The 24,012-nt window shown below is 42.7% G+C and overlaps 2 protein-coding genes across 3 annotated transcripts in view; one reads left to right on the forward strand and one right to left on the reverse strand.

Moving 5' to 3' along the window:
• The first annotated feature begins 4 nt into the window (after positions 1–4).
• LOC112857400 (ATP-dependent RNA helicase DDX19A) lies at positions 5–23,018 on the forward strand. Of its 2 annotated transcripts, XM_025920722.2 has the most exons (12): positions 5–160; positions 6,066–6,114; positions 8,683–8,733; positions 9,966–10,101; positions 12,454–12,546; positions 14,076–14,178; positions 14,808–14,922; positions 19,274–19,451; positions 19,832–20,069; positions 20,627–20,789; positions 21,276–21,467; positions 21,854–23,018. In XM_025920722.2, the coding sequence occupies exons 1-12, from the start codon at positions 104–106 to the stop codon at positions 21,913–21,915; spliced, it is 1,437 nt and encodes a 478-aa protein (XP_025776507.2). In that variant the 5' UTR covers positions 5–103; the 3' UTR covers positions 21,916–23,018. The 2 variants fall into 2 exon arrangements, with proteins under 2 accessions (XP_025776507.2, XP_086545044.1); XM_086688918.1 differs by lacking the exons at positions 5–160; positions 6,066–6,114; positions 8,683–8,733 and adding an exon at positions 10,399–10,459 and having other exon boundaries at positions 9,967–10,101.
• ST3GAL2 (ST3 beta-galactoside alpha-2,3-sialyltransferase 2) overlaps positions 22,916–24,012 on the reverse strand; it is a 59,913-nt gene continuing 58,816 nt past the window's right edge. The window contains exon 7 of the mRNA XM_086688920.1: positions 22,916–23,830. Within this exon, the coding sequence (XP_086545046.1) occupies positions 23,825–23,830 (6 nt within the window). The 3' untranslated portion in view covers positions 22,916–23,824. The remainder of the gene's footprint in view (positions 23,831–24,012) is intronic.

Here is a 24,012-nt window from a genome sequence, read left to right on the forward strand (position 1 = left end):
GTCCGCGTGGGGGCGGTTCTTGCGGAGATAGCGGACTCCGGGCAGGTGTTGGCTCGCGGTGCGGTGAATTTTTTCCGAAGTCAGCCTCCCTGCTCCCCGCATCATGGCCACCGACTCGTGGGCCCTGGCAGTGGACGAGCAGGAAGCGGCTGTCAAGTCGGTCAGTGGCTTCAGCTCTCGCGGGGCGAACGTAGCAGGGGCCCGAGCCGACCCTGATTCGAGCCCCGGGAGCTGCCCGGGTTGGGAAGGGTTGTGGCCCACACCTCCCTAGACTTTGCGGCGGTGAATCCCGTGGCCCTGATTTGCGCCTAGGGCGATAGAGACCAGTGTCAAGCTTGTTCTATTCATCTGGGCCAGTTAAAGACTTTTTTGTCCTGTAGCAAATTGTTCCCGGTCTGTATGTTTTCTTTCCTTGTATTGCACTTCCTCACTGGGGATTGTAGACACAGGAAAATTTAGATGCTGATTCTCTCTTTGATCTGTTTTTCGGATGAATCGGTGCTAAACCCCTTTTTGTTTGTTTGTTTGTTTTTGGATTTTTCTTAACGTGGCTGGCATTTGGTAGCTTTTTGCAGGATAACAGATTCAGGTTTAGATTTCGTGTTTCAGTCTACTGCAAATGTTGGCGGGAGGGACTACAAATTGTTTCGTTGATGTTTAAAAGGGATATTTAGTTTCACATCCTGGTTCTTTTATAAATGAAGATCTATTCAATTGTAAGGTAATTAGTGTAAACTGGCTTTCTGTTCTTATATGTAACCGTAGGTTTGTTTAGTGATAATTCACTATTGATTTTAATAGTTTTGTCTGGTCGTCTGGAAGTCTTATGTAACTTTTTAATGCTTAAGTTAACATTTCTTCTGCAGTCATCCTTGATTGCCTTGGGAAGATTGTGAGTTTGTCAGCAAATATTGTGGTCTAAATCCAGTGGAATACAGGATGAATCTTTACAGTCTAGTTGGGAAGGTGAGAATGTGGGAAATGCTGTGAAAATGGTAAGAATAATGCGGTAAGTGATGTCTGAAAAGAGAGAGGACGTTTATGAATAGGGAATAAGAAATTGCTTGTGGAGAAGTTTCAAATGGATAATAGAGGATGAGTCATGTAAGACAGAGGTGAATAACATTTCAGGAGAAAATGCACAAAAGTGCTGAACTTGTCTAGAGAGCAAGAATCAGAACTCATTTTTGCTGCAGCTTAAGTGTATGGGTTGTAATAGAAGCTGTACAGAAAATATAGAGTGTACTTTGCAACCTCAACTGAGAACTTCAAGAGGAGAGACTTTTGTTAGTCGGTTTGGGGATTTTTCAGGATACTGACAAGATTAGATCTGAGAGCTGGCAAGATTTATTGAACACATAGAATGTTAGTGATGTCTACAGGAAAGGCAGTCAGTGTGGAAGTTACTGTAATAGTCCAGAGAAGGGCATATGTTGTTGGGTGGTGGAAGTGACGATGAACAGATGGATTTAAGAGATAATTGTGGCAATATAATGTGTGGGATTTAGGAAAAAGGCAAAGGTTGTTGTTTGCAGGCGGCATCCCAGAGGTGGTATTAGTAAAATGCTAATAACAGGACTAGAGAAGAGGGAAGATGGGCAGATTTGATTTGGAGGTCTCTGAATTTTAGACAAGGAGGACATCTTGGTAAGTACCTGTGTTGTGAGTCCCCAGGAATTGTCTAGGTTCAGTGATTTCCTGGGAGAACTCATAGGACCCAGCACATAACTGTACTCTCAGCTCTGATTTATTACACCTCTCCTGGTGGATTTACACACAGCTTAATTAAAGTCCTATAGCAGCTAATTGTAACATCACATGTGAAGTATTGTCAGGGAAGCTCATTAGAGACTCAGTTCTTAGGGTTCTTATTGGAGAGTTGTCACAAAGTCACCCTCTGCATAGCATGTACCAAAATTCCAGACTTACAGAAGGAAAGCAGATGTTTAACATAAATCACATGTTTTTACAATTTAGGTATAGCAAACCCCTCAGCAGTTCTGGGAATGGTGGGAACCCTTCTGAAGTCCAAGTTCCCAGGGGCCAACCAGGGGCCAACCTTGCGAGCTGGTTTTTCTAAGGATAGGAAACTGTTAACTGTGTTAACTGTTTTCTACAGAGCATGTATCTCACATTTGGAATTGTGGCATTGGACTTCAGAAGAAGAATCAGGGCAAGCAATGAAACTCATTATAGGGGCACCTGGGTGGCTCTGTGGGTTGTGTGTCGGACTTTTGATTTTGGCTCAGGTCGTAGTCTCATGGGTCATGAGACTGAGTCCCATGTCACGCTCTGTGCTGACAGTGTGGAGCCTGCTTGGGATTCTCTCCCTCTTTCTCTCTGCCCCTCCCGGCTCGCACTCTCCCTCTCCCTCTCAAAATAAATAAACATTAAAAAATAAAATAAAGTGTTAACAATAAATAAAACTGGCTATTATCCACAAAGAAATCAGAGTATTACAAAGGATGAGGTTCTGGCACCGTAGCATTTAAAATCCACTGCTTGGGGCGCCTGGGTGGCGCAGTCGGTTAGGCGTCCGACTTCAGCCAGGTCACGATCTCGCGGTCCGGGAGTTCGAGCCCCGCGTCAGGCTCTGGGCTGATGGCTCAGAGCCTGGAGCCTGTTTCCGATTCTGTGTCTCCCTCTCTGCCCCTCCCCTGTTCATGCTCTGTCTCTCTCTGTCCCAAAAATAAATAAAAAACGTTGAAAAAATAAATAAATAAATAAATAAATAAATAAATAAATAAATAAATAAAATCCACTGCTTCACACAAGATCTTTTCTAAAAGATAGTTACTGAGAATTGTTTTCAAAAAAATTTTTTTTAATGTTTATTATTTTGAGAGAGAGTGTAAGCAGTGTGTGGGGAGGGGTGCGCAGAGAGAGAGGGGGAGAGAATCCCAAGCAGGCTCCACACTTGGCACAGACCTGAGCCAAAATTGAGAGTCGGACGTTTAACCACCTGAGCCACCCAGGCACCCCTCAAATTTTTTTTAAACCTATGACTCTAATCTAGCTGTGGTATTATGAATATTGTACATATAGACCTAAACATACTTGGCATCTGGTTTTAACCACTCTACTTCTCAGAAGGCGGATGTAAATAAATGTGTGAAAATATTGCTTCCTGATAGCTGGGGAAAACCCTCCTCCCCCACCCCACCCCTTTTTTTTTTTAAATTTCCATGTAGTCTTGTGTATCTTAGTTTAATAACTAATTCATAGTATTAGGTTATCATATGGCTGTGCTCTCAAGTGTACAGGTAGTAAATGGAAATGACAGAGACGAGGACAGAGAAAACACAAAGACAAAGATCTTATATTTACACACAGGATTTTTGTTTGGTTTACGCTTATGTGAGCAAAGGTGTGTCTTCAGAGTCTTCCTTGCATACAAAAATGGGTTTGGAGGGGAAAGAGAGGTATGTCAGGGAGTTTAGTTTGGATGCAATTTTAGGAGCCCTAATAAAAGATTCTGAGAGTTTGAATTAGTAGAAAGGACCTGATGTCAGTTCATTTGTTACTGTCATCTCTTCCAACACAAATGGCTTCCTTTGCTGCCTCTTTTGGTTGTATGACCAGTTTAATATCTTCTCTTCCCCAGATCAGCCAAAACCAAAAAACCAAAGGCAACCCTAAGAATCTTTTGGAAACATAATTTGACCCTTTTGCGATTAGAATTGTCATAGAGGTAGATCTTGAAGCCTTTCTGAAGTGTCTTTGAGTGCCAGAGAGTTCACCCCTCCACAGATCAGGGACTCTGGGATTGATGGAAGGTTGGCCACCCTTCAGGAGCTACTCTTTTTTTTTCTTTTTCTTTTTTTTTTTTTTTTAACACTTTTTAATCTATTTTTGAGAGCCAGAGTGCCAGTGGGGGAAGGGCAGAGAGAGAGGGAGACACAGAATCTGAAGCAGGCTCCAGGCTCCGAGCTGTCAGAATCCCATGCCTGAACCCATGAACTGCGAGATCATGACCTGAGCTGAAGTCAGATGCTTAATCAACTGAGCCACCCAGGTGCCCCCAGGAACTACTGTTAATTTGGATAGGGAAGGGATGCTTCTGTCATAACTGAAAGCCTGTGTCCAGGGTCAGGGACGCTGCCTTCTGTTGGATGCATGACTAATAATTGGAAGGTTCCTTGGTGAAGATGAATTCAGAATGAAGGAGAATGGGAGTCAATTGGCCTGCCTCTTTCCCATGATGCAGTTACCTCTCAAGACAGGAATACCAGTCTGCAGGTAGTTTTACCCTTGAATGCAGCTGAATAAATCCTGACAAATTCATAGATCTGACTATCCCCTAAGCCTGTCATCTTTTGTTACCACATCTCTTTGTCAAATTATAGTACATTAGATTTGGTTATTGTTTTCTTTCTCATCAGTCAGGCTTTGAGACCACTCTAATCAACTTGGTTGGATTGGGGACTCTGGACTGTTTTATTTGTGTTTTTCAGCCCATCCCAAGAGTAGTCTTCTGTGAATCCCTGTGTATTCAGCCTAAAAATGAGGTTCATCAGTGGATACGTTCTAGTATGAAATACCTTCTGTTAGGTACCAACATTCCTCTCAGCCTTCAGGGAAAGGGTGTCCACCTCCAGTAGTATGTTGGTCTGATTTTTCTCTGGACGACCTGGTTTCTAAAGAGATCAGATAAATATTCCTACAGTGTGAGGGTGGACTTCCAAAGACCATGAGCAGGGTCAGTTGAGGGGAGGGAGAATGGTGGAAGAAATGGTTCTCAATGCCCTCAGGAAACACTGGTGGTCATTATAAGGATAATGAATGATTGCATCAATTCAGGGATCTTGTTGGGGACAGGGCTTGGGGTCTAGGGCTTGATTTGGGGTACTCCTTAGAACCTGACAACACACCTTTATAATACCACTTCTGTGTCACACCCTTACTCTTACCAACACTTTGAACATGGGAAAATAATTCCCATGAGATTGGAGACTTCATTATGAATGTATAAATTACTGTTCTGCTTGCACTTTAATCTGCAACTTATAAGCAAGTTTGCATTGACCAGGACTAGTGGCCAAAATCAATAAAAAACCTGTGTTCAGGTTTCTGATAAATTAAAAAAAATTTTTTTTAACGTTTATTCACTTTTTGAGAGACAGAGACAGAGTATGAGCAGGACAGAGGCAGAGAGAGAGGGAGACGCAGAATCTGAAGCAGGCTCCAGGCTCTGAGCTGTCAGCACAGAACCCGACAACGTGGTGTTTGAACTCACAAACCGTGAGATCATGACCTGAGCCTAAGTCGGACGCTTAACTGACTGAGCCACCCAGGCGCCTCCTGAAATATTTTAAATCAGGAACATGAGTTTGTTTGATCATAATAAATAACTTTTTTTTACCTAACTTGTAGTGGAGGTGGTTGATAAGACAAGAAAGAAGGCTGTAATTTATTTGCTTAGTGTTGCGTGAATACAGTGTGGGTTTCGTGACTAACAAAGTTGAAATACTTAGATGATACTTTTTTTTTTTAGGTTTACGTATTTTTGAAAGAGAGAGGACAGAGCTCAGGGGAGGACACAGAGAGAGGGAAAGATAGAATCCCAAGCAGGCCCCATACTGTCAGCGCGGACCCCAATGTGGGGCTTGAACTCACCTGTGGGATTATGATCTCAGCCGAAATCGAAATTGAGAGGCAGACACTTAACCAACTGAGCCACCCAGGCGCCCCTGGATAGTGTTGTTCTTCAGTGTATCTACAAGGGAACTGTGTGTTTGCCATTGATAGGCTATCAAAGGCATTTAATGAAGGTTAGATGTTCTAGAAAGAGCATAAGTTGGAAGAAAATTAGAGGTTTGAGACTGTTGTCAAACTTTTCCCCCCAACTACTATGTTTAGTCCACCCCACTCTCCTTTTTGAAGTTCTTGAAGTTGCCCAAAATGATGTCTTCACCCAAGCTTTTAGGACTCCTGCTTGAGCAGGATAACTCCCTGAGTAAAGGTGCTGAACTAGTTCTGCTGGACTTTCACTAGGGAACTTCTCTTGGCTAAGGGACTTCCTTTGGGTCCTCTGCTTAACTCTGTTTCCTTTTATTCCCATTCAGATGAGTAATTTGCAAATCAAGGAAGAAAAAGTCAAACCAGATACCAATGGTGAGTCACTTGTAACTATTAGCTCTTCTGCTTTGCAGTAGTAGCTGCAGTGTGAAAAGGAGTTTTCATATAGTATTTGGCTAATGACAGTACGGTATTTGAGAGCCAGTAAATTCAGTTTCGTTACTAAAGAGGATACATTAGTTTTCCAGAGTTTATCTAGTCTCTAACTCCTGCCACTGTTCGCTTGATGTGTTTCTTTAAACTTTGTATTTAATTTTTGAAAAGTTAATCTGGGTTCAAAACTCAAAGTATTAAACAGGTGAAAGGCTTCCTTTCTGTTCTGGACTGTCATTTACCCAGTTCTCACTCTCTGTCTTTATTAGTTTGGTAGGCTGACATGCCAAGTATCACAAACTGAGTGGTTTAAACAACCGAAGTTTACTGTCTCCTAGTTCTTGAGGCCAGAAGTCTGAGACCAAGGTGTCAGCCTTCCTTCTGAAGGCTTTAGATCTTACATTCAAGTCTTTAATCCATTTTGAGTTAATTTTTGTGTATGGTTAAGATAGCGGTCCAGTTCTGTTCTTTTACACGTGGCTGTCCCGTTTTCCCAATACCATTTATTAAAGAGACTGTCCTTTCTCTGTTGTATATTCTTGGGTCCTTTGTCATAAATTAATTGACCAAATATGTGTGGGTTTATTTCTGAGCTTTCTGTTCTGTTCCATCGATTTATGTGTCTCTTGTTAATGCAAGTACCATACTGTTTTAATTATACAGTTTTGTAATCTAGTTTGAAGTTGGGGAGCATGATGCCTCCAGCTTTGTTTTTCTTTCTCAAGATTGCTTTGGCTGTTCGGGGTCTTTTGTGGTTCTGTACAAATTTTAAAATTGTTCTATTTCTATGAAGAATGCTTTTGGGATTTTCACAGGGAGTGCATTGATTCGTGTTTTTGGTAATAATGGACATTTTAACAGTACTCTTCCAATCCATGAGCAAGGAAAACCTTCCTATTTGTTTGTGTTTTCAGTTTCTTTCAATAATGTCTTATGATGTTCAGTATACATGTCTTCTACCTCCTTGGTAAATTTATTCCTAGGTATTTAATTCTTTTTAATGCAGTTGTAAATAGGATTATTTTCTTAATTTCTCTTTCAGATAGTTCATTATTAGTGTATAGAAACACACCACATTTTGTGCATTGATTTTGTATTCTGCCACTTGACTAAATTCATTTATTAGTGCCAACAGTTTTTTGATGGCATCTTTGGGTTTTTTATATATATCATGTCTTCTGCAAATATTGACAGTTTTCTTCCTTTGAATTTGGATGCCTTTTATTTATTTTTCTTATCCATCTACATTTAATATAATTGTTGACATGGTAGGTTTACTTAAGCAGTTTTACTATTTGATTTGTTTGTCTCATAGTTTCTCTTCCTTTCTTTTGCTGCCTTCTTTTAGGCTAATTGAATATCTTAGAATTCCACTTTAATTGATCTATTGTCATTTTAGCTATACTGTTTGCATTATTTTATTAGTGTTTTAAAGTTTTCTTCATTTAAATCTTGTGTGTTTATTTAATTTTATTAATTTTATTTCTTGGTGAAGTATTTCATCGTTTTAGTTGCTGTTATAAATGGGAACTTTTCAATTATATGTCTGTATTTATGAAAACTACTGATTTCTATTTATTTTGTACCTAGTTTTTTTGTTTTTCGCTAAAATATGTTATTTTGTAAGGGTTTTTTTTTTTGTATTTTGTTTTGAGAGAGAGAGAACACGAGTGAGGGAGAGGGACAGAGGGAGAGAGAGGAAGAGGAGGAGAGAGGGAGAGGGAGGGAGGGAGGGGGAGAGAGAGAGAGACAGAGACAGAGAGAGTGAGAGAGAATGAGAGAGAATGAGAATCCCAAGCAGGCTCCATGCTGAGCAGGGCTCAATTCCGCAACCCTGGGATCATGACCCGAGCCAAAATCAAGAGTTGGATGCTTAACAGACTGAGCCACCCAGGCGCCCCTATAATCGTTTTTAAGTTGATACTTAATCCTGCAGGTTTACAATCCTGTAATCCACCAAAAGTGAACATTTTACCTCTTGCTTTTATTTATTTTTTTATTTAAAAATTTTTTTAACAATTATTTATTTATGAGAGACAGAGAGAGACAGAGCATGAGCAGGGGAGGGGCAGAGAGAGAGGGAGACACCGAATCCGAGCTGTCAGCACAGACTCTGATGCAGGGCTCAAACTCACAAACCGCGAGTTCATGACCTGAGCTGAAGTCGGACGCTCAACCGACTGAGCCACCCAGGCGCCCCTCTTGCTTTTAATTTTTAATACCTGTTTTCTTTCTTATGTATGATTGTGTTTGCTAATATAATAGTATATTTTAAAATAGGATAAGCAAATCAGAGGTGACATATTCTGATCCACTGTGAAGTCAGCCAACATTCCTAGAAAGTTGAAATTTTCTTGTGTGCTTTCTAGGAATAAAAACCCATTAAACATAAAGAAATGCCAAATATTTACATTTTGATCACCTAACTAAGATTTAGTTTTTATGTTGTCACACCTTTTGGGTGGGTTTGAAATTTGCCTTTCTTACTATGATAACTGTTTTCTTTTGTAGGTGTTATTAAAACCAGTGCCGCTGCAGAGAAAACAGATGAAGAAGAGAAAGGTAATTTCTCTTTAAAACTTTGTCGCAAGAAATAGAATATGACCCAAGATTTGCCCTCCTGGAGCCAGAGGCACTGGATCAAGGAGATGAGGAGGAATTACAGTGGAGATTGAGAAGAAGCAGTCAGTGAGGTAGAAGGAGAATGAAAGAGAGTGGTATCCTTTTTTTTTTTTTTTAATTTATTTTGAGAGAGAGAGCAAGTGAGGGAGGGGCAGAGAGAGAGAGAGAATCCCAAGCAGGCTCTGCACTGTCAGCGCAGAGCCTGATGCGGAGCTCAATCTCGTGGACCATGAGATCATGACTTGAGCTGAAGCCAGGAATCGGACCCTTAACCGGCTGAGCCACCCAGGTGCCCTCAAGAGGGTGGTATCCAGAAACCAGAAGAAGGAAGTATTTCAGAAGTAGGTAGTTAAATATAAGTAATAAGTTGATTAAGAAGATATAAATATTGGGGCCACCTGGGTGGCTCAGTTGATTAAGGGTCCAACTTCTGCTCAGATCATGATCTTGTGATTTGTAAGTTAGAGCCCAGTGCTGGGCTCTGTGCTAACAGCCTGGAGCCTGCTTCGGATTCTGTGTCTCCCTCTCTCTTTGCCCCTCCCCCAGTCCCTTTCTCACTCTTGCTTTCAAAAATGAATAAACATTAAAAAAAAAAAATGTTACAACGTGTTCACATGCTGGTGGGAATGTTCCAGTGGAGCAGGAAACTGATCACGCAAAACAGAGTCAGCGTCAGGAGAAATACCCTTGTGGGCAAAAGGGGCTGGGACCTGTCGTACCAGTGGAGGGGTTAGCCTTAGGAGCACAGGCTGTTCATCCCAGGTTACCAAAGGGAATGTAGAGAACATGGGCGCACATGTAGGTAGATGTATAGGAATGTCACGACAGAATGGGGAAGTGTTTCTGATCACTGGTACTTTTCTGTGAAGGAAGACGAGAGGTCATCAGGTGAGTGAGGATGTGAGGGATTAGAAGTTTGAGAAGAGAGGAGGAGGTAGAAGTGGAGGTCTGAGAAGAGTGAATGAGTGGAGAATAGAAGCATGAAGACGAATAGGGCAGCTTAGCCCTTTTGGGTTTCCCAGTCACCGTTCTAAAGGGAGACCGGTGGGAGTGACTTGTTCTCCAGCCAAGCCTGGCCGCCTGGGTGCTGGTGCAGAGATGGGGAGAGAGATTTCACGAGGGTGAGTTTGCCAAATGAGCGTGAAGACAATCTGCTGGTTTCTTCCGGACAGAGGACAGAGCTGCCCAGTCTTTACTCAACAAGCTGATCAGAAGCAACCTTGTCGATAACACGAACCAAGTGGAAGTCCTGCAGCGGGACCCAAGTTCCCCGCTCTATTCTGTGAAGTCCTTTGAGGAGCTTCGGCTGTGAGTATTTGTTCTTTGAACAGCTGCTCCTTGTCAGGCCCTCCTTTGTAAAACTTAGCATTTCCAAGATCTTTGGGGAATTTTACTTTTTACTTTTATTTTTAAGAATCTTAATGTATTTGCTTCTTTGATAATTCACATGACTCAAAAGTCAGAAAGTATGAAACAGTTTACAGTGACGGTTTCCCTCCCACCCTTGTCTCTTGGCTACCCAGTTCTCCTCCTCTTGGGAGGGATTTTTAAATGCCACAGATTTATTCATCATAGCTGAAAGTCTTTTTTCTTTTATGCTCTTAGAACTTTCAATAAAATATTGGCTGACAGGTGATTTCTGGATGTCAGGAACATTTCTTATTAGGTAAGCCCTTTTGTTAGACTATAGGGTTTACGGTTAAGAACAGTTTATCTGCTTTTATATAATCGATCAAAAGAGCCTTTGCAGGATTTCCAGTACCTACAGTGGAAAGCAGTCTTCAGTATTCCAGAATGCAAAACAAAAACCAATCCAGAACCCAGAATTAAGCTGTAAGGGAGCATATTCATGTCATTGTGCTAAGAATGACTTCCAATATCGCTTTATTTTAAAAGCAGAATTATGGAAGGTCATACCAATTTTTTTGTTTACTTCAATATATTAGTAAAGAAATGTTTATGAATCATTGGTTTATGTACCTGGTACTGTGCTGGGTGTTATGAGTAACACAAGACATAACCACCGTTCTTGCTGCCTGCCAGGACCTGAATCATAGACAGAAAGCAGCTGGTGAATAAGAAAGTGGTGGAATTACCTTTATCAGCAAAATCTTTAATATGCCCACCGTGGGCCAATAGGGGCCACATTCCTGCCAACTGTTACCACTGCTTTAGAATAAGAGACACTTAAAATATAAGAGCTAACTTAAACCAAATCAAGTCATTAATGAAGTAACAGTTAAGAACAAGTTTTTTAAAGCGTTGTTGTTTTTTAATGTTTTCAGGAAATTATTCTTTTCTTTCTGTATTTCTCCCATTGGGGGCTTAATTCAGCAATTCTGCCATCTCTGCTTCTATTCGTAAACTATATCAGGACGGCTAGATGTGCTCTTTTGTTTCCTGAAGTGACAGTTTTGCTTCCCCAAGTATAGATGGTTTTTAAACCCCCTTTCATTTAAAGGACTTGTGCTCTCAGTCTGACCAGTGAGGAATTGTCCTTTCTGAAAAATCAAGCTCTCTCTGATTTAGTAGTTGTTGGCTAGAAGAAACAAAAAATAAAACCTAAGTTGCCTAATATAATATATTTGTTTTGTACTTTAAAATTTTGAATTAATCTGCAAAATAAAAGGAAAATAATGAACCGCTGGAAGCTCTTGGATCATTTGGATCTTCATTCAGTTGTGACTTTGTTTCCTTAGCAACCAAATCACAATCTGTTGAGCTTCATAGCCTTTTCTTCTAAACAGAAGACACCAAAGATTATGCTTTCACATGTCTTTGTTTCTGAGAACCAACATATGCCAGACGAATGTGCCTTTTAGAGAGCCTGTTAACTCCAGGGAAGGCTCAGAGAACAGAAGGCTTGACTTGGTTTGGCTCTTCTTTACAAATAGTGTGGTGGGATTTTTGTCAAACACCCTGTCGGTGGTAGAGGTAACAGAGAGGTTATTGTAAATGCAATGAAAAAGCAACTTTAATTTGTATTTGTTGTGTAGCTACTTATATAAGCTGGTGCTTTCCTATGCTTGATTTTGACTAAACATAATAACCAAATATGAGCATTCGTGAAGTTCAGTACAGGTGATTGAACACTCCTCTTTACCAGAAACTGGCTAAATCAATTCTCTTACCTCTTGATTGTCCTGAGTGTTTGTATAGCTGGCTTTGGAAGGACCATGGAATACAAAATGACCGTGGTTCATTTTAACATCTGCACCAAGAAATTAAACGTGAATCTTGTTTTCTAAAGGGACTTCTATAGTGATACAGTTAAGCAGTGTTTATTTTTAGGTACGCCTTTTATAATTCATTTTATGTAAATTATACAATTTATACAACTTAATAAATTCCACTCTTGCAGTATCCAGGGAACATTTGCCATCCAAGACCAATCATATTTGTGGGGGTCTGCTGAAAGCATGAATTTATCCAAGAAAGAAAACTTGTCTGTATTCTATGAATTGTGTAATAGTTGTAGATTAAGACTGAGGAGAGAAGGATGATGGTTTGGTTTCATTTTAGATAATATTTTTTAAGGCCTAGGAAGATATGTCTGACAGAGATAGGAAGCGTTACTCTTTGCTAGATATAGGGAAAGAGATTTAGGCCTTTAAAACAATTTGAACTAGGAAACGATCCTTTCTCTCCCTGGCCTCCTAGGAAACCACAGCTTCTCCAGGGAGTCTATGCCATGGGCTTCAATCGACCCTCCAAGATACAAGAGAATGCATTACCCATGATGCTTGCTGAGCCGTGAGTATGCAGATCCCAGTGCACCTCTTCAGAATTTGGTTTAACGTCCTATACCAATAACTTACTGTTCTTGAGAACAAGATGGGACATTTGGGACAGCATGTTTTCCTCAGGGAAACAGCTTGAGCAAGTACAGAGAGTCAGATGGAATTTGGTACAGCTTCTGCCTTTCCCACTTAGCAGTAAAAACTAATGGGGGCACCTGGCTAGCTCAGTTGGTGGTGTGGGTTCAAACCCGCATTGAACCGCTAATGTTATTCTGTGCATTTTGTAAAACAGGGTTTTTTAAAAATAGGAAATTTGGGGGGCACCTGGGTGGCTCAGCTGGTTAAGCATCTGACTTCAGCTCAGGTCATGATCTCGCAGTTCATGAGTTCAAGCCTTGTGTTGGGCTCTGTGCTGATAGCTCAGAGCCTGGAGCCTGTTTCAGATTCTGTATCTCCCTCTTTCTCTGCCCCTCCCCCACTTGTGCTCTGTCTCTGTCTCTCAAAAGTGAATAAATGTTAAAAAAATTTTTTTTAGTATGAAATTTTTGGAACTTGCAAAAAAAGGTGTCAAGAACATCTGTAACCCTATCTTGTCAAGAAATCTAGTTGACAGTGGAAGCCCCCATGCACCCCTCTGCATTCACATCCCCTTCCCCAACCCAAGTAATGTCATCCTGAAACAGGTCATCATTCTCTTACATTTCTTTATACTTTTCCTACATATCTACACATTCCTAAGAATCTAAGAGTTGTTTACATATTTTAAACTGTAGATAATTGGTATCCTACTTTATGGAGCAACATTTCCCATTCAGTTCTATTATTTTTCTTGCTTAATGACAAAAAATTCCACCTATTTCCATGACTGAGTTACAGGAAGTAAAATGTGAAAGTTCCCTCTAAAGCATCTGCCTGACTTGGTGTCTTGGATTTTCATAAAGAAGGGAAAAGGGGAGGGGCGCCTGGGTGGCCCAGTCGGTTAAGCCTACAACTACAGCTCAGGTCATGATCCCACAGTTCGTGGGTTCAAGCCCTGCACTGGCCTCTGTGCTGACATCCTGGAGTGTGCTTTGAATCTTCAGATTCTATGTCTCCTTCTCTCTCTGACTCTCCCCTGCTTATGCTCACACTTTCTCAAAAATAAACATTATTAAAAAAAAAAGAAAGAAAAGGAAACACACAGGGAGCCGAGTGCTGGAGACCTATTACAGCTTGGCAGAAAATGTCTTCAGGGATTTTCCTTGGCACAGATTTTACTCTGCAGTGTTAATTTCCATGCGGCCCCTAGGGTACAAAACTAGGGCACCCTGGCTGTGCTGGAGTCTAGAGTGAGGATTCTTGGTATAAACCCATCTAAAAGAATCATTTTTTCCCTTAATATTTAAGCAGTTTTTTAACATCATATAAAAAATTTATCATTGTCCTCAATGCAGAAAACTTGGATTAAAGGAAGAATATTCTGTATTCCTACCATCCAGAAAGAACATTCTGGTACTTTATTGTGTTTAACCAATATTATTTTCCTTTCTGTTCCTGATCCAGCCCACAGAACCTGATTGCTCAGTCTCAGTCAGGTACTGGTAAAACAGCCGCCTTCGTCCTGGCCATGCTCAGCCGAGTGGAACCAGCAGAGAGATACCCCCAGGTGAGGGTTGGGGGATCCTGAGGGCCCTGGCTTGCCTGCCCTGGGAAAGACAGTGCTATCTGGTGGGCGGTTAGTGAGGGCACCCCTTAAGGGATCTGAACGTTTCCTGGGCCTCAGACTGTGGATCTGGCAGAGCAGGTTCATGTACTAGGCCTCTAGGTAGAGTTCATTCAGAAACAGCAGCTTTAAACAGTGGCTTCTGAAGGCATTCACCCAGCCAGGGCTCCCTGCTGAAGGCTTGGGTCTATAGCTGAAAAGTGGGCCTGGTTGGAGAGGATGTGGTTCCCTGCCTTTTTAGATGGTAGTAAGATCAGGGGTGACTGGGTGGCTCAGTCAGTTAACCATCAACTCTTGATTTTGGTTCGGGTCATGATCTCACAGTTCATGAGATCGAGGCCTGAGCTGGGCTCTGTGCTGACAGCATGGAGTCGGCTTGGGATTCTCTCTCTGCCTCTCTCTCTCTCTCTCTCTCTCTCTCTCTCTCTCTCTCTCTCTTTCTCTCTCTCTCTCTCATAGATAAAACATTTTTTAAAAAGTGATAATAATATAAGCATATTTGTTGCATTAGCACCTGTTGTCTTTTACTAAAAGACTCTCTTAAACTCAACCTTTATGATTTCCTTGTTCAGTGTTTGTGCCTCTCCCCAACATATGAGTTGGCACTTCAAACGGGAAAAGTGATTGAGCAGATGGGCAAATTTCATCCGGAACTAAAGCTTGCTTATGCTGTTCGAGGCAATAAATGTGAGTATAAAGGGGTGAAACCTAAGCAGTGAGCAGGATAGGGTAGTTGGGTGTTTGAATTTTGAAGATGTGATGATGACATTAAACTTTCTGGTTCAATTGACCTTAGGGCCCACTGCATTGCTTTTAGCAAATCTGTTTTAAACTTGTTATTTAACAGTCCTTTCTACTCTTAAAAGATTTAGAGTTGTTAAAAAAAATCTTTGTATGGGTCATGGAGTTCTTAAAGTCTGTCGTTCTTCACTAAGATAACAGGGTTTTGAATTCAGCATTCAGAGTTCTGGAAGCTGCTTATTAACAAGGGATTAGTAGGTCTAGGATGGCAGGTTGGGGTCATATCCCTTTGTTTCAAAACAAGCCCAGCTTTAGTAAGAGTAAACTAGGAGCAGATAAGACCAGATAACTTGGTCTTATCGAAACCAGAAATCCTTCCACCAATTATGTCTCCCATGTGTTCTATGGTATGTAGTGTAGAGAGTATGGACTAAAATGGTGAGGAGGGGCAGGTAGAACATGGTCGTTAGGAAGTTATCAGAGTAGGGAGCGCCTAGTTGGCTCGCTCGGTTCAGTGTCCGACTCTTGGTATCACTCAGGGTCTTGATCTCAGGGTCATGAGTTCAAGCCCCACATTAGGCTCCACGCTGGGCATGACGCCTACTTAAAAAGGAAGTTAACAGAGTATATAAAACTGTAATTCAGTAAGAAAAAAGTAGGCAGTCTAATAGGAAAATGGACAGAAGAGGCCCAGTTGAACAGACACTGCACAAAAGAAGGGAATTCAGACGGCCAGTAAATATGAGATGATAAGCCTCGTTTGTCATCAGGGAAACATAAACCTAAAACCACTGTGTGCTTCCCAGATGGGCAAAAATGAAGTCTGACAATGCCAAGTGTTGATGCAGACGAACAAGAACTGGCATGCCCGGGACACCTGGGTGGCTCGGTTGAGCGTCCAGCTATTGATTTCAGCTCAGGTCATGATCTCACGGCTTGTGGGATTGAGCCCTGTGCTGGGCTCCGCACTAACAGTGAGGAGCCTGCTTGGGATTCTCTCTCTCTCCCCCCCTCCTCCACTTGAGAGCTCACTAATGCTCTTTCCCTCTCTCTCTCAAAATAAATTAAAAAAACCACAAAAACCAAACTAGAATGCCCATACACTTCTGGTGGGGAGTTTACATTGGTACAGTTACTTTCTGGAAGCAGTTTGGCATTACTTAGAAAAACTAAAAACAGGGGCACCTGGGTGGCTCAGTCAGTTGAGCATCCAACTTCGGCTCATGATCTTGCCGTTTGTGAGTTCAAGCCCCTGTGCTGACAGCTCAGAGCCTGGAGCCTGCTTCAGATTCTGTGTCTCCCTCTCTCTCTGCCCCTTCCCCACTCATACTCTGTCTCTCTCTGTCTCTCAAAAATGAATAAACGTTTTAAAAAAACTTTTTTTTAAAAGAAAAACTAAAGACAGACATTCCTTTGACCCAGCAGTTTGTAAGTGCCTGGAACAGTGGTTCTCAAACTTGTTGGTTTCTTATACTCTTAAACATTACTGAGGATCCCAAAGCATTTTTGTTTATACAGGTTTTATCTTTCGATATTTGCCATAGTAGAAGCTAAAATTGAGAAATTTCTTTTTTTTTTTTTTGAGAAATTTCTGAAAATACTTACTTTAGAAGAATATGAAGAAAGTCTGGCCTTTCAGATAATTTTAGATACTCTTTTTTGGATGTGACACCAAAACTTAACAAGTGGTAATTACTTAAGAGTTAGTTCCAATGTGGAATCTGAAATCATACTACTGAATTTTTCATACTGTTACATTAAAATACCTTGGTCATTTGGGGGCACTTGGGTGGCTCAGTTGGTTAAGCGTCTGATTTCGACTTAGGTCATGATCTCGCAGTTGATGGGTTCAAGCCCTGCATTGGGCTCTGTGCTGACAGCTCAGAGCCTGGAGTCTGCTTCAGATTCTGTGTCTGCCTCTCTCTCTGACTACCCCACTTGAACTCTGTCTCTCTTTCTCAAAAATAAATAAACGTTAGAAAAATTGAAAAAAAATACCTGGGTAACACTGATCTTCCAAATGTTGAGACATTTTGTTATACAGAGTTTAAATTACCTGCACTAATATTACCACCAAATTCATCAGAGGAATTTATACACATCAAGAAACTCAAACTTAGTGGCGCATACAAGTGTTCCAAAACTCTAATAATCATTTTCTCTTGAAAGCTTAAATTTTACAGTGGCAGCAGATACAGTGGATTATTTTCATTGAAGAGACAGACTCTGTTCATCTTCAAGAAAGTGTATATCAAATTCCCAACTTCATTTTTTCTGGTTTGTCAGTTAACAGAGAGAAATGGCTAGTTCAGCTCACCACATAATCACAAAAGAGCTTTTCCTGGAGAAAACCATCATGATTCAACATGCAGCAAAACTACTTTATCCAAAAATTATTAGGTTGATTATTTTTGTGTGTTTATTTGATGCTTCAAACTGGTGGGTACGTTGAAGTAAAGCATATCACAATATTGTGACAACGTACATCTTTAGAGTGCTTTGTAAATAACCTGGGACTTCATTGTGTGTGAAAGATTAATATATTAATTATATTTAATGTATTATTTTTTAAAGGTTCAATTTTGACTCTCAGGCAATGGACATTGAGAACTACAATGTGTTTCAGTTAATTCAAAATTCTTCCAATGTATAATTAGATAATTGATAAATTTTCTTTTTTAAATTTATTTATTTTGACAGAGAGAGAGAGAGATTGTGCTGGGAGGGCGGGGAGTAGCAGAGAGAGAGACTCCCAAGCAAGCTCTGTACTGTCAGTACAGAACCGTACATGGGCTCAATCTCATGAATCATGAGATTATGACCTGAGCCGAAATAAAGAGTTGGACGCTTAACTGACTGAGCCACTCAGGCTCACCAATTGATGCATCTCTAATGAAAGTCCTTTCTCAAGTTGTAAATTTTGTTTTGTTTTTACTTATTTATTTACTTTTTTTTTAAGTAGGCTTCACACCCAGTGCGGAGCCCAGTATGGGTCTTGAACTCACGACCCCGAGATCAAGACCTGAGCTGAGATCAAGAGTCAGATGCTTAACTGACTAAGCCACCCAGGCACCCCTAAATTTTGCTTTTAAAATAGTTAACACATTCGCATTTGTTAAACTGAAAGGATATGTGGTTGAAACTTTGTCTCATCCCCCCCAACCACCTAGTTCTCCTTCCTAAATTTAGGCACTCAGTACTAACTAGTTTCTCATGTGGCATACCAGAGATGTGGCTGCAGGCACACAGTGTGTATGTAAGTGTGTGTGTATAAATATGTACTCACACGCATGTACATTTATTACATGTATTCTTTTTTGCCTCTTGTGCTATACAAACTGCTCTGTAAATTTTTTTCACATTTAAAAAAATTTTTTTTTTCAACGTTTATTTATTTTTGGGACAGAGAGAGACAGAGCATGAACGGGGGAGGGGCAGAGAGAGAGGGAGACACAGAATCGGAAACAGGCTCCAGGCTCTGAGCCATCAGCCCAGAGCCTGACGCGGGGCTCGAACTCACGGACCGCGAGATCGTGACCTGGCTGAAGTCGGACGCTTAACCGAGTGCGCCACCCAGGCGCCCCTTTTTCACATTTAATAACGTATTTTGGAGATTGTTCCCTATCATTTCCTAAGCAGTTTTATACTTGGATTGGCAACATCCATTGGGTGTATCATATTTTGCTTAATTAGTTACTTTTTGAGGTGTGTATATCCTTGCATATATGTTATTTCACACGTTAATACACATACAGGATTAATTCCTAATAGTGGAAATACTGGTCACAGGCTCTGCATTAGCAATTTTGATAGATGGTTGTACTGGTTTCAACTTCCACCAGCTATAATTTGAAAGTAATGTGTTTTTTGAGTCAGAGAATTTGTACTTAGGAAAACTGTCTACATGTCAGAATGTCTCATGAAACAAAAACTCATTGGGCCAGGATCCTGGTAGTCATAACTACCAATTTAAGAGAAAATCTGTGATCATGAGTGAATGCATGATATGAAACGTTGAGGGGAATGAGGGGGACAACGCTGAATCAGGAGGAAGTAGGAATGAGAAATGACACTGAGGGGTCACTGCATGGGATTTAATCCTGAGCACAATGCAGTTAGATAGGTGCCACTGTGCCTGCTTTACAGTAGAAGAACCCAAGACTTTTGGATAACAATCCTGTGTGTTTTGACATCTGGAATTGACTAGTTTTACAAACTCTGAAAGGATGGGCAAGGCTTTGATTTCCAAAGCTGGTTTTGCCATGGAAATACCCACGAAAAACATCTTGTCTCACAGTGGAAAGAGGTCAGAAGATCAGTGAACACATTGTCATTGGCACCCCTGGGACTGTTCTGGACTGGTGCGCCAAGCTCAAGTTCATTGACCCTAAGAAGATCAAGGTGTTTGTTCTGGATGAGGCTGACGTGATGATAGCTACTCAGGGCCACCAAGACCAGAGCATCCGCATCCAGAGGTAGGAACTCTTGAGCCAAGAGGAACGTCTGTCTTCTGACTTTCAAGTAAAGATTTTCTTGTTCACTGTGTTTCTTCCTGCTGTATTTAACTCCTCTTCTTTCTCCATCTAGGTTATTTGCTTTTAGGACCTTCAGGAGCATTTTTTGGATGGGCCATTTGCTCACCAGCACTGATCACGGGTTGAGGAAGGAGACTTAGGGAATCTAACACCAGCCCCCTCCCTGCCCCATGGCTGCTCTTGCCTCCTCCCTGCTGTTCTCCTCCCCCCTTTTGCCTCTTTCCCCGGCGTGTAGAGCATCCAAGCCTGGGGTGGCTGTCTTCTGTTCCTTCCAGGGAAAGACTCGGGGTCATGCCACATACCTGGGTCTTCCCTTGCAGGATGCTGCCCAGGAACTGCCAGATGCTGCTTTTCTCTGCCACCTTTGAAGACTCTGTATGGAAATTTGCCCAGAAAGTGGTCCCAGACCCAAACATTATCAAACTGAAGCGTGAGGAGGAGACGTTGGACACCATCAAGCAGTATTACGTCCTGTGCAATAACAGAGATGAGAAGTTCCAGGCCTTGTGTAACCTCTACGGGGCCATCACCATTGCTCAGGCCATGATCTTCTGCCACGTGAGTAGCAGTGGCAGCAGCAGGCCTGCCGGGGGAGGAGCTCCACTGGAGGGTGTGCCTGGCCCTCCCTTCAGCCAGCTCCACCTCAGTGCTGAGGAGGACTGGGTGTCCTCTGTGTGGCCAGAAAGGAAATGATGGAGCACCTCCACCTGCCCCAGGGCATATTCTCCTCAGACTATAATGAGTTATGAGGGAAAGACTGTGAAGAATTGAACTTTTCTTTGGTCCCACCTCTTAGACATACCTTGGGAAAAACTCCAGATAACATCCAATGAAATGATTATATAACATTAAGAATATAGACTATTTGAGAATGAAGATATTGGCTCCTACCACACTCTTCCTAGCTGAACACTAAGATGATTTAAGGAATGCATCCAAAAAAAATTCACATGGCTAAAATTGTCTTTGTAAAATTGGTAAGCCTACCCTGGTGGCTGAACTCAGCAGGCTTTCACGTGTTTTAATGGAAACAAGCCACTTTTTTGCAGGTTTGTTTTTGTTTTTGTTTTTGTTTTTCCAGGCATCTCCATTTAAAACCATTCTTTTCACTCCAGACCCGCAAAACGGCTAGTTGGCTGGCAGCAGAGCTCTCCAAAGAAGGCCACCAGGTGGCTCTGCTGAGCGGCGAGATGATGGTGGAGCAGAGGGCTGCGGTGATCGAGCGCTTCCGAGAGGGCAAAGAGAAGGTGCTGGTGACCACCAACGTGTGTGCCCGCGGTGAGCAGAGAATGTGCCTGTTCGCCAGGCTCCGGATGGCGAGAGCAGGGCTCCCGTACGGGACGCTCAGATGGTTCGGGGGAGTCCAGCTGGGGTTGGTGCTGACTTTGTTTTCTGGGAGAGGCTGGATTCCCCCAGCAGATGAGAACTTTCACAGAAGCCAGGAGTCCTGATGTGGTGGAAGGAAACAGGCAGTGACTGGTTTAGAGTGAATGGTGCCTGCTCTCCTGGGGCCCCCTAGTGAAGTTTCGGCCGCATCTCCAGATTCTTGTATCTAGCAGAGGCTCTTCTAGCGATGTCATAATTTTGTTAGCACCTGCCAGAGTTCTGTTTTTCCCTCTGGATTCTGCTGCGTGCCCCCGGTCCCCGAATCCCAGAGCTGGCCTGCCCCAGACTCTTCCTCCACCTGATGCTGGCGTGTGGCAGCCTCGCCTGGTGGGTGGTGGTTTTTGTTTCCCGTCCTGACTCCACCCCTCTTTCGTGCAGGTATTGATGTTGAACAGGTATCTGTCGTCATCAACTTTGACCTTCCCGTGGACAAGGATGGGAACCCGGACAACGAGACCTACCTGCACCGGATCGGGCGCACGGGCCGCTTTGGCAAGAGGGGCCTGGCAGTGAACATGGTCGACAGCAAGCACAGCATGAACATCCTGAACAGAATCCAGGAGCATTTTAGTGAGTGCCTGGGAGTGTCCCCTGCCAGGGCCCTTTCCTTAGAGGGGCAGGTTCTCCTGGGGCCTCCTCGAGAGGCCTTTGTCCTTGTCACATTCCCCTCCTTTCCTACAATATGGAAGTTCTCGAAGAGCACACCTGGTGAGTTCAGGTCAGGAACTCGAACAACAGCGCCCCCTTGGCCAGGCTTGAAGGGCCTAGGGCTCTGTCCCGTGCTCAGGCACCAGGAGCCCGTGGGGTTTCATGAAAGTGTGCTGTGGCCAGAGGCTTGGCATGGGGGCAGAAACCTGTCTGCCTCCTCCCTCCCTGCTGTGCTGTCCCTTCCCTAGGTGTGTGTGTTCATGATAGCCCCGTGTTGATGTCTCTGTGAATTCTCTTTTTTTCCCCAGATAAGAAAATAGAAAGATTGGACACAGATGATTTGGATGAGATTGAGAAAATAGCCAACTGAGAAGCTCCGTCAGTCACCAGTGCCCACCCCTGGTGCTCCCCCTGCACGGGAGACTGGTGCTTTCACGGCACAGGCCTCGACAGTCGCCACAAAGAAGAGGAGGCAGAGGAGAGAGAAACTACCTACCTCATTTTAAATTACGTTTGGACTTTACAAAAATTGTGCAAATGATTGGGGAAGGTAGAAGGAAAATTTTACATTTTGGAAAATTTAGTCCTCCCCCCACCTCTGCCCTTTTAAGCTATGGTTTTCCCCATCTTTATAATAATCTGGTTGCTGTTGGTAATGGCTGAGCCTAGGGTCCCCTGCTTGTTTTGTTGTGGGGTGTTAGGACCCATTTCCAGTCTCTGAAGAAATGGTCGATGTAGGTGCAGGAGAGGCTCAGCAGCACAGGCATGGGAGCCCCACTGCATGGATGGAGTGTGGGGAGCAGCAGCGGGGAGACCTGGGAGCGCTCTCCCTTCTCTGTCCCTGACCGGAGACCTGCCACCAATGTCTCCCACCCTTGAGGCCATCTTCCTTCTCCTAAATCCAGAGATGTTCTGGCTGACCCCTTTTACTCCTGTTCTCAGTACCAGAGGATGTCCCTGCTTCTCTCTGGGTGAGCACATTGTAAACCTCCGATTTGGAGAGAGACATGGAAATCAGCGAATCTTCAGAGGACTTGGTCTGGCAAGGGTAGACGAATCCTGTGAGAATCTGGGACTTCCCTTTCCTGTGGTTGCTGTGTCTGCTCAGGCACTGGGAGTCAGTCATGGCAGCCAGGGGAGACCAGGTGCGTTTCTGACACGCACCTGGCCAAGTGAGTTGATTCTTATCGGTGGGTGTCACACCGTGCCTGGAGATGAGCAGGAGAATTTGGAAAGGAAGTTATGACCAAGTTAAAACTCTGCTCTTTCTTTATCCATAATACTGGGCCTATTGGTTACTTTAATTCATACATCACCTATATGAATAAGGACAGAGAAATTCGAGTTATACCCATCATTATGTTAAGAAATTTTAAAGTAATTATGAAAGGCTTTACTAATCATGATTTGTTTTTATTTGTATTTTTCTGCTTATTAGACTAATATATGCTCATTAAAAAAGGTGTGTGTGTGTCTGTGTGTGTATGTGTATATACACACATATATAAAGTACAAGTGCTCTCTGTCTCCACCTCTCTGGGACAACCATTGCTAGCATTTTGGTGAACATTTGATATATTTCCTTCTGTTTGCATATCCACTTAAAAAAAAATTTTTTTTTAACGTTTATTTATTTTTGAGAGAGCATGAGCAGGAGAGGGGCAAAGAGAAAGGAAGACACAGAATCCAAAGCAGGCTCCAGGCTCTGAACTGTCAGCAGAGATCCCATTGCAGGGCTTGAACCCACGAACCGTGAGATCATTACCTAGGCCAAAGTCGGACACTTAACCGACTGAACCACTCAGGCGCCCCATGTTTGTTTTTTTTTTTTTTTTAATGTTTATTTAAAAGAGAGTCTGAGTGCAAGTGAGAGGGGGTGGGTGCAGAGAGAAAGAATCCCAAGCAGGCTCTGTGCTATGCGGGGCTCGGTCCCACGAGCCATAAGATCATGACCTTAGCCAAAATCAAGAGTTGGACGCTTAACCAACTGAGCCACCCAGGCGCCACATATCCACTTCTCTTGTACAAAAATGTGAACATTCTATTCAGGCTCTTGTTCAACCTACCACTTCACTTACCGGTATGTTGGACATGTGACACGTGCAGCACGCAGATCTATGTCTCTTTGGATGATGGTGTCATTGAGCATTAGCTGCCCCAGCATTTATTTCATGGCTTCTCTAGTGACAGGCATGGCAAGGTTCCACTGTATTGTGCTGCCCACGGTGCCACAGTGCCCAGCCTCGCTCACCTCTGCCCTGTGAAAGTCGCTGGAGGATCTATTCCTGGAAGTACAGTTGCTGGGTCAGAGAGTGGGGACATTTAAAATTTTAATACCTTCCCGATGTCCCCTGCCGAAAAGTTTTTACCAACTTACGTTGTTGCAGTGATCTAAAAACACCTCTATGTTCTTACCTGCTTGCCAATCCTCTATATTCTCAGTTTTTACAAATTTGCCAGTCCGAAT

This window comes from Puma concolor, chromosome E2 (assembly GCF_028749965.1).
Source record: "Puma concolor isolate L17-30 chromosome E2, mPumCon1.1.hap2, whole genome shotgun sequence".
Lineage (NCBI taxonomy): Eukaryota > Metazoa > Chordata > Mammalia > Carnivora > Felidae > Puma > Puma concolor.